Source organism: Oncorhynchus tshawytscha, linkage group LG05, assembly GCF_018296145.1.
Source record: "Oncorhynchus tshawytscha isolate Ot180627B linkage group LG05, Otsh_v2.0, whole genome shotgun sequence".
Lineage (NCBI taxonomy): Eukaryota > Metazoa > Chordata > Actinopteri > Salmoniformes > Salmonidae > Oncorhynchus > Oncorhynchus tshawytscha.
The window spans coordinates 5,090,107-5,110,733 of record NC_056433.1 but is presented as its reverse complement, the minus strand read 5'-3'; the positions used below and the strand labels follow the sequence as shown (position 1 = coordinate 5,110,733).

General features: G+C 40.6%; 1 protein-coding gene across 1 annotated transcript in view; it reads right to left on the bottom strand.

The window, feature by feature from the left end:
- Window positions 1-20,627, bottom strand: part of LOC112235636 (neuronal acetylcholine receptor subunit alpha-2-like) — a 64,846-nt gene that overhangs the window by 26,603 nt on the left and 17,616 nt on the right. The window contains exons 2-4 of the mRNA XM_042321360.1: window positions 18,356-18,507; window positions 13,133-13,177; window positions 980-1,089 (exon numbers count right to left, since the gene is read on the bottom strand). Coding sequence (XP_042177294.1) covers window positions 980-1,089; window positions 13,133-13,177; window positions 18,356-18,507 — 307 coding nt within the window. The remainder of the gene's footprint in view (window positions 1-979; window positions 1,090-13,132; window positions 13,178-18,355; window positions 18,508-20,627) is intronic.

Sequence of the window (20,627 nt, the reverse complement as noted above, 5' to 3'; positions counted from 1 at the left end):
GGGCTAGGATCAGGATAACATGGCAGTATATTACTGGGGAGGGCTAGGAGGAGGATAACATGGCAGTGTATCACTGGGGAGGGCTAGGAGGAGGATAACATGGCAGTGTATCACTGGGGAGGGCTAGGAGGAGGATAACATGGCAGTGTATCACTGGGGAGGGCTAGTATCAGGATAACATGGCAGTATAATGATAAGTCTATCAGGATAACATGGCAGTATATTACTGGGGAGGGCTAGGAGGAGGATAACATGGCAGTATAATCATAAGTCTATCAGGATAACATGGCATTGTATTACTGGGGAGGGCTAGTATCAGGATAACATGGCAGTATATTACTGGGGAGGGCTAGGAGGAGGATAACATGGCAGTGTATCACTGGGGAGGGCTAGTATCAGGATAACATGGCAGTATAATGATAAGTCTATCAGGATAACATGGCATTGTATTACTGGAGATGGGATGGCTGTTTAAGATCAGCACTTTATCAAGATTGGGCCTACAGCTGCTGTTAAATCAGTAACACTCTAACAGAAACAGGTACATTGACTCCTGTCATCTATGAAATCCTTAGTGGTGGCATGCTCCATAACATGAAGACGGGATCACAGATGTCAGCTCATCGTAGCGGGAAATTACTTTTGAGAAAACGGCAGCCCAGCGGTTTAGAGCATTGGGCCAGTAACTGAAAGGTTGTCTGTGAGAATCCATGAGCCAACTAGTTGAAAAATCTGTTGATGTGCCCTTGAGCAAGGCACTTGCACCCCAATTGTGCCTGTAATTCACTCTGGATAAAAGCATCTGTTAAATGTCTAAAATGTCAACCATTTATGATGTTAAGCTTATGATTCAGGAACCCAGTAGATGGCGACATTTAACCATTGAAATAGGACTAGACGTGGAGTCTCCTGAACTCTACTTTGCTTTTACGTTAATGACGATCATTTCGGGACAAACAACAGTTTCGCTGTCACTCACTTGTTGTAGAGGACGATGTCTGGGACCCAGATGAGTTCTGACGGGACTCTGATGGATGTGACGTTGTCGTAGTCAGACGGTCTCCAGCGTAGCTTGTAGTCATTCCACTCCTAAGAGGAGAACGTACACAAGGAGACGAGAGGTTGTTCAAGTCCCCGAGGTCTCATCAGAAAGAGCATATTAATCCTTAACAAACCAATTACCATAATTCATACTGAAAACACCTCAGCCACACACATTGTACTGAAACACCTCAGCCACACACATGCTACAGTATATATACTGAATGTCCTGAAAACACCTGTCACACACATGCTACAGTATATATACTGAATGTACTGAAACACCTTAGCCACACACGTGCTACAGTATATATACTGAATGTACTGAAAACACCTCAGCCACACACATTGTACTGAAACACCTCAGCCACACACATGCTACAGTATATATACTGAATGTACTGAAACACCTCAGCCACACACATGCTAGAGTATATATACTGAATGTACTGAAACACCTCAGCCACACACATGCTACAGTATATATACTGAATGTCCTGAAACACCTCAGCCACACACATGCTAGAGTATATATACTGAATGTACTGAAACACCTCAGCCACACACATGCTACAGTATATATACTGAATGTCCTGAAACACCTCAGCCACACACATGCTACAGTATATATACTGAATGTACTGAAACACCTCAGCCACACACATGCTACAGTATATATACTGAATGTCCTGAAACACCTCAGTCACACACATACTACAGTATATATACTGAATGTCCTGAAACACCTGAGTCACACACATGCTACAGTATATATACTGAATGTACTGAAACACCTCAGTCACACACATGCTAGAGTATATATACTGAATGTACTGAAACACCTCAGTCACACACATGCTACAGTATATATACTGAATGTCCTGAAACACCTGAGTCACACACATGCTACAGTATATATACTGAATGTCCTGAAACACCTGAGTCACACACATGCTACAGTATATATACTGAATGTCCTGAAACACCTCAGTCACACACATGCTACAGTATATATACTGAATGTACTGAAACACCTCATCACACACATGCTACAGTATATATACTGAATGTACTGAAACACCTCAGTCACACACATGCTACAGTATATATACTGAATGTACTGAAACACCTGAGCCACACACATGCTACAGTATATATACTGAATGTCCTGAAACACCTCAGTCACACACATGCTACAGTATATACTGTATACTGAATGTACTGAAACACCTCAGTCACACACATGCTACAGTATATATACTGAATGTCCTGAAACACCTCAGTCACACACATGCTACAGTATATATACTGAATGTCCTGAAACACCTCAGCCACACACATGCTACAGTATATATACTGAATGTACTGAAACACCTCAGTTACATATATGCAGGGTTTCCTCTAGGCAAAATCCTAGATGAAACTCTGTATCATCACGCGCAGTACAAGACTAGAGACTCGATTTGTTTTACTTTAACAATAAACTACCTACTTAGATAATAAAAGTTTACAGTAGTTTTCCTATTCATATCTGGATCCTGGGACGCAGTTATCATTAGCATCATCACGCGCAGTAGAAGACTAGAGACTCGATTAAACTACCTAGTTAGCTAATAAAAGTTGATAATAGTTTTCCTATTCATATCTGGATCCTGGGACGCAGTTATCATTAGCATCATCACGCGCAGTACAATACTAGAGACTCAATTAAACTACCTAGTTAGCTAATAAAAGTTGATAATAGTTTTCCTATTCATATCTGGATCCTGGGACGCAGTTAGCGTTGGGACCGCTGATATATGTTCCGGGATCCTTTGCTTAAACAAGGTGGTACTACATTGGTGAAGCAGCTAGCCTAGCTGCTAGCTATCAAGCTAGGCAACCTGATCTACTACTGCTGGACACCAAGCACGCTAACCGGTTAGCCCTTGTTGCTAGGGCCGTATTTCTATTTATCTCGGGTTTTAGGACTATCGATTTCCCGAGTTTTCTACTGCCAGCTTCTCTCATTTCACGGAGTGAATAGCAGGCTCGTCCTACTATTAGTACTGTCATGCCTCTGAAAAAAAAGACGAGGATCACATCTCTGCTGGGCAGGTAGGTGAACTCTTGCAGAAGCAGAACCTTTTCCATGAGGAAATTCTACTTCAGCAGGAAAAGCTTCATACAGATGACCATGGAGTCGACCAACAAACGGCTGGACGACGTGACAGAAGATGTACATGACATTAAAACAAGCCTTCTGTTCATACAAAAGGATGTGGATGTGTTGAAGACCACACAGGATACCCTTCCCAGAAACGGTTCCTCTATGTGGAATGAATTCACCACAGTCAGGGAGGGCCTCCACAACATGTCTGGGAAGGCAGAATGAAATCACCACAGTCAGGGAGGGCCTCCACAACATGTCTGGGAAGGCAGAATGAAATCACCACAGTCAGGGAGGGCCTCCACAACATGTCTGGGAAGGCAGAATGAAATCACCACAGTCAGGGAGGGCCTCCACAACATGTCTGGGAAGGCAGAAGGCAGGGAGGGCCTCCACAACATGTCTGGGAAGGCAGAATGAAATCACCACAGTCAGGGAGGGCCTCCACAACATGTCTGGGAAGGCAGAATGAAATCACCACAGTCAGGGAGGGCCTCCACAACATGTCTGGGAAGGCAGAATGAAATCACCACAGTCAGGGAGGGCCTCCAGAACATGTCTGGGAAGGCTGATTACCTGGAGGGGCAATAGAGGATAAATAATATTGTAATAGATGGTATCCAGGAGACCCGAAGTGAGACGTGGGCTGAATCAGAGGTTCAAAAGCTGTCTCCCGAGGAGCTACAATTGGATCAACAGGTTGAGCTGGAACGTGCTCACAGGTCTGGGGAACCAGGGGGCACTGGTGGTGCCAATGGTGGTGCCAATGGTGGTGCCAATGGTGGTGCCAACGGTGGTGCCAATGGTGGTGCCAATGGTGGTGCCAATGGTGGTGCCAATGGTGGTGCCAATGGTGGTGCCAATGGAACCAGACTCAGGCCAATTGTAGTGAAATTCTTCAGGTTCAGGAATAAGCTTGCATTCCTTGAAAAAGCCAAATGCCTTAAAAAGAGATTAATGGGTCCTTCATCTTCATCAATGAGGATTTCTCAGATGCAGTCTGTCAAAGAAGAAAGGAACTAATACCAGCTATGAAGGCTGCAAGAGAACGAGGTGACATAGCATACCTGAGGTATGACAAACTGATTGTTCACCCTCCCTCCCATGGAGTTAGGAGGAGCGACAGACACAAGTCATTCCAGCCCCCACACACACACAAACACACACACACACACACACACACACACACACACACACACACACACTGACTGAGTATTCTCTCTCTCACATTCCAACTGCTGATTCATGTTTGGACGTATAAATCTACTCAAGAAAGGTCTGTTAGTTGCTCCCTTAAAATATATGCAGTTTAAAGGAACAAAATTCATGAAATAGGCTGTCTAGTGCAGTCAAACAATATTCATGTATTGGCAATATCAGAGACTCACTTGAACTCTTCTTTTGTGGATGCTGAGATCTCTATACATGGATATAATTTGTTCAAGTTGGCACAGAAATCGATCTGGGGGTTGGAGTTGCAGTTTACATCCAGAATCACATTCCAGTAAAACAACGTACGGACTTAATGTTAAATGGATTAGAGGCGCTGCGGGTAGAGTTTCATTGACCACATTTGAAACCTATACTAGTTGATTGCTGCTATAGGCCACCTAGTGCTGATGTCAAATATCTTGATGTAATTTGCAAAATGTTGGATAAGGTATCATCTGAAAATAGGGAATATATATTTTGGGGAGATATGAATACTGATTTTTGTTTTTTTACACCAACTGTCCATTGAGAAAGAAACTTATTTCAGTTGCCATGCAACCTGACCCAAGTTTTGACCAACCAGAACGTTCACTAATAGGTCTGGTATTACATCATCAATTTGTATCGATCACATTTTTACTAAAATGGCTGAACGTTGTTCTAAAGCTGTATCAGTGGCACTAGGTTACAGTGATCATAACTTGGTTGCACTCACTAGGAAAATTAAAATACCAAAGGAAGGTTCTAACGTAACCTACCACAGGTCCCATAGAGGGTTCAATCAGGACTCGCTCACTAGGAACACTACAATACCAAAGGCCCTAAGGTAATCTACCACAGGTCCTATAGAGGGTTCAATCAGGACTCGCTCACTAGGAAAACTACAATACCAAAGGACCTAAGGTAATCTACCACAGGTCCTATAGAGGGTTCAATCAGGACTCGCTCACTAGGAACACTACAATACCAAAGGACCTAAGGTAATCTACCACAGGTCCCATAGAGGGTTCAATCAGGACTCGCTCACTAGGAACACTACAATACCAAAGGACCTAAGGTAATCTACCACAGGTCCTATAGAGGGTTCAATCAGGACTCACTAGGAACACTACAATACCAAAGGCCCTAAGGTAACCTACCACAGGTCCCATAGAGGGTTCAATCAGGACTCGCTCACTAGGAACACTACAATACCAAAGGCCCTAAGGTAACCTACCACAGGTCCCATAGAGGGTTCAATCAGGACTCGCTCACTAGGAACACTACAATACCAAAGGCCCTAAGGTAATCTACCACAGGTCCTATAGAGGGTTCAATCAGGACTCGCTCACTAGGAACACTACAATACCAAAGGCCCTAAGGTAATCTACCACAGGTCCTACAGAGGGTTCAATCAGGACTCGCTCACTAGGAACACTACAATACCAAAGGACCTAAGGTAATCTACCACAGGTCCTATAGAGGGTTCAATCAGGACTCGCTCACTAGGAAAACTACAATACCAAAGGCCCTAAGGTAATCTACCACAGGTCCTATAGAGGGTTCAATCAGGACTCGCTCACTAGGAACACTACAATACCAAAGGACCTAAGGTAATCTACCACAGGTCCTATAGAGGGTTCAATCAGGACTCGCTCACTAGGAAAACTACAATCCCAAAGGCTGGCCCTAAAATAATCTACCACAGGTCCTATAGAGGGTTCAATCAGGACTCACTCACTAGGAACACTAAAATACCTGGCCCTAAGGTAATCTACCACAGGTCCTATAGAGGGTTCAATCAGGACTCACTCACTAGGAACACTAAAATACCTGGCCCTAAGGTAATCTACCACAGGTCCTATAGAGGGTTCAATCAGGACTCGCTGACTAGGAAAACTACAATACCAAAGGCTGGCCCTAAGATAATCTACCACAGGTCCTATAGAGGGTTCAATCAGGACTCACTCACTAGGAACACTAAAATACCTGGCCCTAAGGTAATCTACCACAGGTCCTATAGAGGGTTCAATCAGGACTCACTCACTAGGAACACTAAAATACCTGGCCCTAAGGTAACCTACCACAGGTCCTATAGAGGGTTCAATCAGGACTCACTCACTAGGAAAACTACAATACCAAAGGCCCTAAGGTAATCTACCACAGGTCCTACAGAGGGTTCAATCAGGACTCGTTGTGGATGAGATTAAGCATGGGCCAATGGTTAGAAGTGTGTAGTAAGGATGATCCTGAAATGCCACTAAGTTTGTTTATGAAGTTATTTATGAGTATAGCTGATAAGCACGCCCCTTTAAGAAAATGCACTGTGAGGTCAAATGGTGCCCCATGGATTGATGATGAGCTGAGCTGACAAATGTAATGAATCAACGTTATAATATCAAAAAGATAGCAGATTTATCTGCTAATCTGTTTTGATAAGCAAAGTTATTGTAAATTAGAAACCTTGTGACCTAGACAAACAAAGAAAAGAAGGAGGGATTCTATCAGCGCAAAATTGATGAAGTGAAGGCTGATGGGATAAAACTGTGGAGAACGTTGAACACTATTATGGGTAGGAATTCAAACATGCCTGCCTCTTTTGCTGAATCAAATGGTATATTTATTACAAAACCACATGACATTGCAAACTACTTTAATTAGTATTTTACTGGCAAAGTGGACAAGTTGAGGAATGATATGATTCCAACTGATGGCTCCATGTGATATACCCTTATAAAATATTGTATCGTGAAGGAGAGACAATGCAGGTTTGAATTTCATCAAGTAGAAAGGGAAGAGGTAGAAAGGACGCTGTTGTCTCATTCAGATAACAAGTCACCTGGTACAGATAATCTTGACGCCGATTGTTTAGAGTTACAGCTAACCAAATTTCAGCCCCAATCTCTCATATTTGTAATAAGTGCTTGATGTATAGGGTGGGCCCAGAAGTCTGGAAGGAGTCAAAGGTTATTCCACTACCTAAGGATTAAAAAATCTGCATTCAATGGTCCTAATAGTTGTCCTATAAGCTTGCTGCCTGTGTTAAGTAAATTATATCTGTACAAATCTAGGATTATTTCTCATGTAATGGTCTGATAACGGGATTCCAGCATGCATACAAAGAAGCGCATCCTACCAGTACGGCCTTAGCACAAATGACAGATGATTGGTTAATGAGTATGGATGACAGGAAGTTAGTTGGTGCAGTGTTGCTAGATTTCAAAATATTTTTTGGGGCTCACGCGATATTAAAATTAGCAGCTAGCTACCTTTTTGGTTTATTTCCCCCCAAAAACCTTTGTTATTAACTACGTTGTTATTAACTTAATTACGCTTTGGACGTAATTGATCATAAACTGTTACTAGGTAAACTCAAATGTTGCAGTTTTAAGTCTGCAGCTCTCTATCCTGGGTTGGAAGCTATCTAGGAGAAGGCCAAAAGTTTTATTTAATGGTAGTGTTTCAAACAGTAAAGATATACACTGTGGTGTTCCTCAAGGAAGTTGCCTAGGACCACTTCTCTACTCTATCTTCACTAATGATGTACCTTCAGTAATGAAGAAAGCAAGTGTGGTCATGTAGGCTAATGACTACAATGTATAGCGCAGCATCAGAATTTAATGAGCTAACAGATGTACTGAGCAGTGAACTAAGAATGGTGTCTGAGTGGGTTGGTATGAACAAATTGGTGTTGAACATTTCTAAAGCTAAGTGTATTGTATTTGGTTCAAGATATATGCTTGAATTTGTTGATGAATAGAACGCATATAGAGCAAGTGAAAAAAAAACGAAACTACTAGGCATCATGTTGGACGCAGTTTTATCATGGTCAGAACAGATAGATAATATTGTTATTAAAAGTCTCTTAAGGATCCGCCCCTTTTTTTCAATTTTCACCTAAAATGTGATACCCAAATCTAACTGCCTGTAGCTCAGGAACTGAAGCAAGGATATGCATTTTCTTGATACCATTTGAAAGGAAACACTTTGAAGTTTGTGGAAATATGAAAGGAATGTAGGAGAATATAGCACAATAGATCTGGTGATCTTTGAAATACAAGAGAAAGACCATAATGTATTATTCGAGCCCTGGTGCAATATAGATTTTGACCACTAGATGGAAGCAGTGTATGCGCAAAGTTTTAGACTGATCCAATTAACCATTGCATTTCTGTTCAAAATGTTGTGTCAAGACTTCCCAAATGTGCCTAATTTGTTTATTAATAACTTTTCATGTTCAAAATTGTGTACTCTCCTCAAAGAATAGCATGGTATTCTTTCACCGTAATATTGACTGTAAATTGGACAGTGCAGTTAGATTAACAAGAAGGTAAGCTTTCTGCCACCCCTGGTCCTATCACACTTAGAGTACTGTCCAGTTATATGGTCAATCCCTGGTCCTATCACACTTAGAGTACTTTCCAGTTATATGGTTAATCCCTGGTCCTATCACACTTAGAGTACTGTCCAGTTATATGGTCAATCCCTGGTCCTATCACACTTGGAGTACTGCCCAGTTATATGGTCAATCCCTGGTCCTATCACACTTAGAGTACTGTCCAGTTATATGGTCAATCCCTGGTCCATTCACACTTAGAGTACTGTCCAGTTATATGGTCAATCCCTGGTGCTATCACACTTAGAGTACTGTCCAGTTATATAGTCAATCCCTGGTCCTATCACACTTAGAGTACTGTCTGGTTATATAGTCAATCCCTGGTCCTATAACACTTAGAGTACTGTCCGGTTATATAGTCAATCCCTGGTCCTATCACACTTAGAGTACTGTCTGGTTATGTAGTCAATCCCTGGTCCTATCACACTTAGAGTACTGTCTGGTTATGTAGTCAATCCCTGGTCCTATCACACTTAGAGTACTGTCCAGTTATATGGTCAATCCCTGGTCCTATCACACTTAGAGTACTGTCCAGTTATATAGTCAATCCCTGGTCCTATCACACTTAGAGTACTGTCCAGTTAAATGGTCAATCCCTGGTCCTATCACACTTAGAGTACTGTCCAGTTATATAGTCAATCCCTGGTCCTATCACACTTAGAGTACTGTCACGTTATATAGTCAATCCCTGGTCCTATAACACTTAGAGTACTGTCTGGTTATATAGTCAATCCCTGGTACTATAACACTTAGAGTACTGTCCAGTTATATAGTCAATCCCTGGTACTATAACACTCAGAGTACTGTCTGGTTATATAGTCAATCCCTGGTACTATAACACTTAGAGTACTGTCCAGTTATATAGTCAATCCCTGGTACTATAACACTCAGAGTACTGTCCAGTTATATGGTCAATCCCTGGTCCTATCACACTTAGAGTACTGTCCAGTTATATGGTCAATCCCTGGTACTATAACACTTAGAGTACTGTCCAGTTATATGGTCAATCCCTGGTCCTATAACACTTAGAGTACTGTCTGGTTATGTAGTCAATACCTGGTCCTATCACACTTAGAGTACTGTCTGGTTATATAGTCAATCCCTGGTCCTATAACACTTAGAGTACTGTCCAGTTATATAGTCAATCCCTGGTTTTATCACATTTAGAGTACTGTCCTGTTATATAGTCAATCCCTGGTCCTATAACACTTAGAGTACTGTCCAGTTATATAGTCAATCCCTGGTCCTATAACACTTAGAGTACTGTCCAGTTATATGGTCAATCCCTGGTCCTATAACACTTAGAGTACTGTCCAGTTATATGGTCAATCCCTGGTACTATAACACTTAGAGTACTGTCCAGTTATATGGTCAATCCCTGGTACTATAACACTTAGAGTACTGTCCAGTTATATGGTCAATCCCTGGTCCTATCACACTTAGAGTACTGTCCAGTTATATAGTCAATCCCTGGTCCTATAACAAAAAGTACTGTCCAGTTATATGGTCAATTGGTCCTATAACACTTAGGGCTGCCAGTTATATAGTCAATCCCTGGTCCTATAACATTAGAGTACTGTCCAGTTATATGGTCAATATTCAAATAACACTCAGAGTACTGTCCAGTTATATGGTCTTCCCTGGTACTATAAAAAACTGTCCAGTTATATGGTCAATCCCTGGTACTATAACACTTAGAGTACTGTCCAGTTATATGGTCAATTGGTACTATAACACTTAGAGTACTGTCCAGTTATATGGTCAATCCCTGGTCCTATCACACTTAGAGTACTGTCCAGTTATATAGTCAATCCCTGGTCCTATAACACTTAAAGTACTGTCCAGTTATATGGTCAATCCCTGGTCCTATAACACTAGAGTACTGTCCAGTTATATAGTCAATCCCTGGTCCTATAACACTTAGAGTACTGTCCAGTTATATGGTCAATCCCTGGTCCTATAACACTTAAAGTACTGTCCAGTTATATGGTCAATCCCTGGTCCTATAACACTTAGAGTACTGTCCAGTTATATAGTCAATCCCTGGTCCTATAACACTTAGAGTACTGTCCAGTTATATGGTCACTCCCTGGTCCTATAACACTTAGAGTACTGTCCAGTTATATGGTCAATCCCTGGTACTATAACACTTAGAGTACTGTCCAGTTATATGGTCAATCCCTGGTACTATAACACTTAGAGTACTGTCCAGTTATATGGTCAATCCCTGGTACTATAACACTTAGAGTACTGTCCAGTTATATGGTCAATCCCTGGTCCTATCACACTTAGAGTACTGTCCAGTTATATAGTCAATCCCTGGTCCTATAACACTTAAAGTACTGTCCAGTTATATGGTCAATCCCTGGTCCTATAACACTTAGAGTACTGTCCAGTTATATAGTCAATCCCTGGTCCTATAACACTTAGAGTACTGTCCAGTTATATAGTCAATCCCTGGTCCTATAACACTTAGAGTACTGTCCAGTTATATGGTCAATCCCTGGTCCTATAACACTTAGAGTACTGTCCAGTTATATGGTCAATCCCTGGTACTATAACACTTAGAGTACTGTCCAGTTATATGGTCAATCCCTGGTACTATAACACTTAGAGTACTGTCCAGTTATATGGTCATCTGCAGCAAAGAAAAAGCTCCAAATTGCTCAAAACAGGGCTGCCAGATTAGCTCTTCATTAGTCTATCCGTATGCTTATTCAAATACATCAGATTATGTCATGGCTTCACGTTAAAAAAAAATATATTATCCAGTCTTGTGATTTTCTTTAGGAATGTTATTTTTAAAATAAAATTAAAAGTATTTTTCAGGCCAGTTAGTACATACCAGCAACACGCATAACCACCAAACCAGACAAACATATTCAGGGTAGCTAAAACAACCCAATCCAAGGACAAATCACCTTAAATCTACAGTTTTAATTAGAGCCGTAGCTGAATGGCACTCTTTACCAATCCATATCTCTCAGACAAAAACTAAATCCACCTTCAAGAAAAAAATAAAAGAACATCTAATGTGATAGACCATGTGACTGGACAGGAAATAGACAGAACATCTAATGTGATAGACCATGTGACTGGACAGGAAATAGAAAGAACATCTAATGTGATAGACCATATGACTGGCAGGAAATAGACAGAACATCTAATGTGATAGACCATATGACTGGACAGGAAATAGACAGAACATCTAATGTGATAGACCATGTGACTGGACAGGAAATAGACAGAACATCTAATGTGATAGACCATATGACTGGCAGGAAATAGACAGAACATCTAATGTGATAGACCATATGACTGGACAGGAAATAGAAAGAACATCTAATGTGATAGACCATATGACTGGCAGGAAATAGACAGAACATCTAATGTGATAGACCATATGACTGGACAGGAAATAGACAGAACATCTAATGTGATAGATCATGTGACTGGACAGGAAATAGAAAGGACATCTAATGTGATAGACCATATGACTGGACAGGAAATAGACAGAACATCTAATGTGATAGACCATGTGACTGGACAGGAAATAGAAAGAACATCTAATGTGATAGACCATATGACTGGACAGGAAATAGACAGAACATCTAATGTGATAGACCATGTGACTGGACAGGAAATAGAAAGAACATCTAATGTGATAGACCATATGACTGGACAGGAAATAGACAGAACATCTAATGTGATAGACCATATGACTGGACAGGAAATAGACAGAACATCTAATGTGATAGACCATATGACTGGACAGGAAATAGACAGAACATCTAATGTGATAGACCATGTGACTGGACAGGAAATAGAAAGCATCAACTGAATGTTAAATGTGTTTCCTGTCAGGTATTTTAATTGGCTGTATTGTCTACTTTGGTGTTGGTGTTGGATCCCAGGAAGATTAGCTAGCGTTACGTCATTAGCTAATGGGGATCCTAATAAAAATTACACCTACTGAATGGACTGAAACACCTCAGTCACACACATGCTCTATATATACTGAATGGACTGAATCAAAAATGCTATATATACTGAAAGGACTGAATCACACATGCTCTATATACTGAATGTACTGAATCACACATGCCATATATACTAAATGGACTGAATCAAACATGCTATATATACTGAATGGACTGAATCAAAAATGCTATATATACTGAAAGGACTGAATCACACATGCTCTATATACTGAATGTACTGAATCACACATGCCATATATACTAAATGGACTGAATCAAACATGCTATATATACTGAATGGACTGAATCACACATGCTATATATACTGAATGTACTTAATCACACATGCTCTATATACTGAATGGACTGAATCACCTGTTTCAGCCAGACGTTGGTGGTCATCATCTGATTCTTCTCGTCCTGCAGAAAGGGAAAGAAAAAAGGTAAACGAAAAACAGAGGAGGCAAAAGACTGAGAAATACAGAGAAATACAGGGGTAGAGGGAAATGCTGTAGGTTTACACCAGGGCTCTCCAACCCTGTTCCTGGAGAGCTACTGTCCTGTAGGTTTATACCAGGGCTCTCCAACCCTGTTCCTGGAGAGCTACTGTCCTGTAGGTTTATACCAGGGCTCTCCAACCCTGTTCCTGGAGAGCTACTGTCCTGTAGGTTTATACCAGGGCTCTCCAACCCTGTTCCTGGAGAGCTACTGTCCTGTAGGTTTATACCAGGGCTCTCCAACCCTGTTCCTGGAGAGCTACTGTCCTGTAGGTTTACACCAGGGCTCTCCAACCCTGTTCCTGGAGAGCTACTGTCCTGTAGGTTTACACCAGGGCTCTCCAACCCTGTTCCTGGAGAGCTACTGTCCTGTAGGTTTATACCAGGGCTCTCCAACCCTGTTCCTGGAGAGCTACTGTCCTGTAGGTTTATACCAGGGCTCTCCAACCCTGTTCCTGGACAGCTACTACAGGACAGTATCTCTCCAGGAACAGGGTTGGAGAGCCCTTTCCCTACAGGAAAGTAACAGTAGAGGTTCTCATGACGTTCAAGAAAGAAAGAAAGAGACATAACATAGCCAGCAGCATTTTGCTTTAAACTCCTGATGGATGTGAAGTTCCACTCTCTCTCTCCCTCTGTCTCAAGGGCTGCAGTGTTCACGGAGAAACCGTGATACAATAGGAAAGGTAGTTAAAAGTTGCCTGAAGTGATGAGGTGCAGGAGGTTGTCAAAACATTAGGAACACTACCCTAATATTGAGTAGCACCTCGTTTTGCCCTCAGAAAGGCCTCAATTCACAGGGGCATGGACTACAAGACAACATGTTTCCACACGGATGCTGGTTTGTTTGTTACTGTTCTCTGTTTCTGTTCATCACTGTTTCCCTGTTTCTTCTCTTACGTTACTGTTTCTGTTTGTTTCTCTTTGTTACTGTTTCTGTTTGTTACTGTTTCTGTTTGTTACTGTTTCTGTTTGTTTCTCTTTGTTACTATTTCTGTTCGTTACTGTTTCTGTTTGTTTGTTTCTGTTTGTTTCTGTTTGTTTCTGTTTGTTACTGTTTCTATTTTGTTTTCTGTTTTGTTTCTGTTTTTGTTTGTTTCTGTTCTGTTACTGTTTCTGTTTGTTTCTGTTTGTTACTGTTTCTGTTTGTTTCTGTTCGTTACTGTTTCTGTTTGTTTCTGTTTCGTTACTGTTTCTGTTACTATTTTGTTACTGTTTCTGTTCGTTACTGTTTCTGTTTGTTACTATTTCTGTTTGTTTCTGTTTGTTACTGTTTCTGTTTGTTACTGTTTCTGTTTGTTACTGTTTCTGTTTGTTTCTGTTTGTTACTGTTTCTGTTCGTTACTGTTTCTGTTTGTTACTGTTTCTGTTCGTTACTGTTTCTGTTTGTTTCTGTTTCTGTTTGTTCTGTTTCTGTTTGTTTCTGTTTGTTTCTGTTTTTGTTTCTGTTTGTGACTATTTCTCTGTTACTGTTTGTTACTGTTTCTGTCTGTTACTGTTTATGTTTTTTCTGTTTGTTACTGTTTCTGTTTGTTTCTGTTTGTTTCTGTTTGTTTCTGTTTGTTTCTGTTTGTTCTGTTTCTGTTTGTTTCTGTTTGTTTCTGTTTCTCTGTTTCTGTTTGTTTCTGTTTGTTTCTGTTTCTGTTTGTTTCTGTTTCTGTTTGTTTCTGTTTCTGTTTCTGTTTCTGTTTGTTTCTGTTTGTTTCTGTTTGTTTCTGTTTGTTTCTGTTTGTTTCTGTTTGTTTCTGTTTGTTTCTGTTTCTGTTTGTTTCTGTTTCTGTTTGTTTCTGTTTCTGTTTGTTTCTGTTTCTGTTTGTTTCTGTTTCTGTTTGTTTCTGTTTGTTTCTGTTTTTGTTTGTTTCTGTTTCTGTTTGTTTCTGTTTCTGTTTGTTTCTGTTTGTTTCTGTTTGTTTCTGTTTGTTTCTGTTTGTTTCTGTTTCTGTTTGTTTCTGTTTGTTTCTGTTTCTGTTCGTTACTGTTTATCTTTTTCTGTTTGTTACTGTTTCTGATTGTTTCTGTTTGTTTCTGTTTGTTTCTGTTTGTTTCTGTTTCTCTGTTTCTGTTCGTTACTGTTTCTGTTTGTTTCTGATTGTTTCTGTTTGTTTCTGTTTGTTTCTGTTTGTTTCTGTTTCTGTTTCTGTTTCTGTTTGTTTCTGTTTCTGTTTGTTACTGTTTCTGTTTGTTTCTGTTTCTGTTTGTTACTGTTTCTGTTTGTTACTGTTTCTGTTTGTTACTGTTTCTGTTTGTTTCTGTTTCTGTTTGTTTCTGTTTCTGTTTGTTTCTGTTTCTGTTTGTTACTGTTTCTGTTTGTTTCTGTTTGTTTCTGTTTCTGTTTGTTACTGTTTCTGTTTGTTACTGTTTCTGTTTGTTACTGTTTGTTTCCCTGTTTCTGTTTGTTTCTGTTTCCCTGTTTCTGTTTCTGTTTGTTTCTGTTTCTGTTTTCTGTTTCTGTTTGTTACTATTTCTGTTTGTTCCTGTTTCTGTTTGTTACTATTTCTGTTGTTTACTGTTTCTGTTTGTTACTATTTCTGTTCGTTCCTGTTTCTGTTTGTTACTATTTCTGTTTGTTCCTGTTTCTGTTTGTTACTATTTCTGTTTGTTACTGTTTCTGTTTGTTACTATTTCTGTTCGTTACTATTTCTGTTCGTTACTGTTTCTGTTTGTTACTGTTTCTGTTCGTTACTGTTTCTGTTCGTTACTGTTTCTGTTTGTTACTGTTTCTCTGTTTCTGTTTGTTACTATTTCTGTTCGTTACTGTTTCTGTTTGTTACTGTTTCTGTTTGTTACTGTTTCTGTTCGTTACTGTTTCTGTTTGTTTCTGTTTGTTACTGTTTCTGTTTGTTACTGTTTCTGTTTGTTACTGTTTCTGTTTGTTACTGTTTCTGTTTGTTACTGTTTCTGTTTGTTACTGTTTCTGTTTGTTACTGTTTCTGTTTGTTACTGTTTCTGTTTGTTACTGTTTCTGTTTGTTACTGTTTCTGTTTGTTACTGTTTCTGTTTGTTACTGTTTCTGTTTGTTTCTGTTTCTGTTTGTTACTGTTTCTGTTTGTTACTGTTTCTGTTTGTTACTGTTTCTGTTTGTTTCTGTTTCTGTTTCTGTTTGTTTCTGTTTCTGTTTGTTTCTGTTTCTGTTTGTTACTGTTTCTGTTTGTTTCTGTTTCTGTTTGTTTCTGTTTCTGTTTGTTTCTGTTTGTTTCTGTTTGTTTCTGTTTTTTCTGTTTCTGTTTGTTACTGTTTCTGTTTGTTACTGTTTCTGTTTGTTACTGTTTCTGTTTGTTACTGTTTCTGTTTGTTACTGTTTCTGTTTGTTTCTGTTTCTGTTTGTTACTGTTTCTGTTTGTTACTGTTTCTGTTTGTTTCTGTTTGTTACTGTTTCTGTTTGTTACTGTTTCTGTTTGTTTCTGTTTCTGTTTGTTTCTGTTTCTGTTTGTTTCTGTTTCTGTTTCTGTTTGTTACTGTTTCTGTTTGTTTCTGTTTCTGTTTTTACTGTTTCTGTTTGTTACTGTTTCTGTTTGTTTCTGTTACTGTTTCTGTTTGTTACTGTTACTGTTTCTGTTTGTTACTGTTTGTTTCTGTTTGTTACTGTTTCTGTTTGTTACTGTTTGTTTCTGTTTGTTACTGTTTGTTTCTGTTTGTTACTGTTTCCCTGTTTCTGTTTGTTACTGTTTCTGTTTGTTTCTGTTTGTTTCTGTTTGTTACTGTTTCTGTTTGTTACTGTTTCTGTTTTGTTTCTGTTTTGTTTCTGTTTCTGTTTGTTACTGTTTCTGTTACTGTTTCTGTTTACTGTTTCTGTTTGTTTCTGTTTGTTTCTGTTTGTTACTGTTTCCCTGTTTCTGTTCGTTACTGTTTCTGTTTGTTTCTGTTTGTTTCTGTTTGTTACTGTTTCTGTTTGTTACTGTTTGTTTCTGTTTGTTACTGTTTCCCTGTTTCTCTTTGTTACTGTTTCTGTTTGTTACTGTTTCTGTTTGTTACTGTTTCTGTTTGTTTCTCTTTGTTACTATTTCTGTTCGTTACTGTTTCTGTTTTACTGTTTCTGTTTGTTACTATTTCTGTTCGTTACTGTTTCTGTTTGTTTCTGTTTCTCTGTTTCTGTTCGTTACTGTTTCTGTTTGTTACTATTTCTGTTCGTTACTGTTTCTGTTCGTTACTGTTTCTGTTTGTTACTGTTTCCCTGTTTCTGTTTGTTACTGTTTCCCTGTTTCTGTTTGTTACTATTTCTGTTTGTTACTGTTTCTGTTTGTTTCTGTTTGTTACTGTTTGTTACTGTTTCCCTGTTTCTGTTCGTTACTGTTTCTGTTTGTTACTATTTCCCTGTTTCTGTTTGTTTCTGTTTGTTACTGTTTCCCTGTTTCTGTTTGTTACTATTTCTGTTTGTTACTGTTTGTTTCTGTTTGTTACTGTTTCTGTTTGTTACTGTTTCTGTTTGTTACTGTTTCTGTTTGTTTCTGTTTGTTACTGTTTCTGTTTGTTACTGTTTCTGTTTGTTACTGTTTCTGTTTGTTACTGTTTCTGTTTGTTACTGTTTCTGTTTGTTACTGTTTCCCTGTTTCTGTTTGTTACTATTTCTGTTCGTTACTGTTTCTGTTTGTTTCTGTTTGTTACTATTTCCCTGTTTCTGTTTGTTTCTGTTTGTTACTGTTTGTTACTGTTTCTGTTTGTTACTATTTCCCTGTTTCTGTTTGTTTCTGTTTGTTACTGTTTCCCTGTTTCTGTTTGTTACTATTTCTGTTTGTTACTGTTTGTTTCTGTTTGTTACTGTTTCTGTTTGTTACTGTTTCTGTTTGTTACTGTTTCTGTTTGTTTCTGTTTGTTACTGTTTCTGTTTGTTACTGTTTCTGTTTGTTTCTGTTTGTTTCTGTTTGTTACTGTGTCTCTATTTCTGTTCGTTACTGTTTCTGTTTGTTACTGTTTCCCTGTTTCTGTTTGTTACTATTTCTGTTCGTTACTGTTTCTGTTTGTTTCTGTTTGTTACTATTTCCCTGTTTCTGTTTGTTTCTGTTTGTTTCTGTTTGTTACTGTTTCCCTGTTTCTGTTTGTAACTTTTCTCTGTTTCTCTGTCTTTTTCTTCCTCTGTCCACAGGTCCTGTCAGTCGCAACTCACCACATCAATGAGCTGTGCTATGGAGAGTCCGAACTTGACGATGACCACGTCTGAGATGTTGGGTACAGGTCTGGACCACTTGTTGTACCCGATGAAGAGCTTCTTGAAGAGCTCGTCCTCTGCATGTGAGTGGGTCTTCTCATGACAGAAAACTAACAGGGGGGGTCAGAGAGTTCTTTATAGCAAACCATTTCTCAGGTAGAATTATGCATAGATGTATTGTGCTTTAAAGATTTTTTTCCCACTGTATTCTTTCTATTTCAAATGAATAACGTATACAGCTAAAATAACTATTTCATACCCCCAGATTTGTAATATGGCTACTCTTATTTCAAATCCTACAAGTTGAAGGACAATACCGTTTATCAAATACAGCAAATATATATTACAGGTATGGATCAGCAAATTAGTGATATGAGATTTTTTTTTAAACCTTTGTCTGCAAAAAAATGAGAGAGAGAAAGAGAGAAATCTCCCCACCTCCCCATCTCCCCATCTCCCCATCTCCCCACCTCCCCATCTCCCCATCTCCCCATCTCCCCATCTCCCCACCTCCCCACCTCCCCATCTCCCCACCTCCCCATCTCCCCATCTCCCCACCTCCCCATCTCCCCACCTCCCCATCTCCCCACCTCCCCACCTCCCCACCTCCCCATCTCCCCACCTCCCCATCTCCCCACCTCCCCACCTCCCCATCTCCCCACCTCCCCACCTCCCCACCTCCCCATCTCCCCACCTCCCCACCTCCCCACCTCCCCATCTCCCCACCTCCCCACCTCCCCACCTCCCCATCTCCCCACCTCCCCATCTCCCCACCTCCCCATCTCCCCACCTCCCCATCTCCCCACCTCCCCACCTCCCCATCTCCCCATCTCCCCACCTCCCCATCTCCCCACCTCCCCATCTCCCCACCTCCCCATCTCCCCACCTCCCCATCTCCCCATCTCCCCACCTCCCCATCTCCCCACCTCCCCATCTCCCCACCTCCCCATCTCCCCACCTCCCCATCTCCCCATCTCCCCATCTCCCCACCTCCCCATCTCCCCACCTCCCCATCTCCCCACCTCCCCATCTCCCCACCTCCCCATCTCCCCACCTCCCCATCTCCCCACCTCCCCATCTCCCCATCTCCCCACCTCCCCATCTCCCCACCTCCCCATCTCCCCACCTCCCCATCTCCCCACCTCCCCATCTCCCCATCTCCCCACCTCCCCATCTCCCCACCTCCCCATCTCCCCACCTCCCCATCTCCCCACCTCCCCATCTCCCCATCTCCCCACCTCCCCATCTCCCCACCTCCCCATCTCCCCATCTCCCCACCTCCCCATCTCCCCACCTCCCCATCTCCCCACCTTCCTCATTTATGAATCCATTGTCCCCTCTTTTGACTTGACTGTAGTTGTTGGTACAGCTGTATGGTTGTGAGACCTTCCGTTGAAGGTTTTAATCAAATGACCTCTGACACAGATTTGAACGAGCTGACAGATTGACATTGAAAACAAACTTTAGTAATCGCTGTCCTTTTATTGTGAGGAACTGCAGATTTATCAGAAGAAGAAAAAATTATTCAGTTTTGTTCTCTGTTAAAAGTGAGTGACGCCACACACGGACACATTGCACTATGTAGAGAATAGGGCTCTGGTCTAAAGTAGTGCACTATATAGGGAATAGGGCTCTGGTCTAAAGTAGTGCACTACATAGGGAATAGGGCTCTGGTCTAAAGTAGTGCACTATATAGGGAATAGGGCTCTGGTCTAAAGTAGTGCACTACATAGGGAATAGGGCTCTGGTCTAAAGTAGTGCACTACATAGGGAATAGGGCTCTGGTCTAAAGTAGTGCACTACATAGGGAATAGGGTTCCATTTGTGTCTGAGCTATGAGTTAATCCATCCCTCTCAGTCAGAAGGGGTTGTGGGGCCAACCTCATACACTAAGCTGCCAGCAAGCTGTCATTCAGGATGACACAGACTCTAAAACATAAACCATTTAATGCTCTCTATTCAACTCAATGTGAATTCAGTGAATATGAACAAATATCTTCCTGAACTGACATGGCCTTATGGCATAACACCTGACTGAGTTTACTGAGTGACACCCCCGAGCTGAGCTAGACATACACTGAGAGGACAAAGCATTAAGAACAACTGCTCGTTCCATGACATAGACCGACCAGGTGAAAGATATGATCCCCTTCAAATCATGTAGCGAAATGCTTGTCTTCCTAGCTCCAACAGTGCAGTAGTATCTAACTAAATGCTTGTGTTCCTAGCT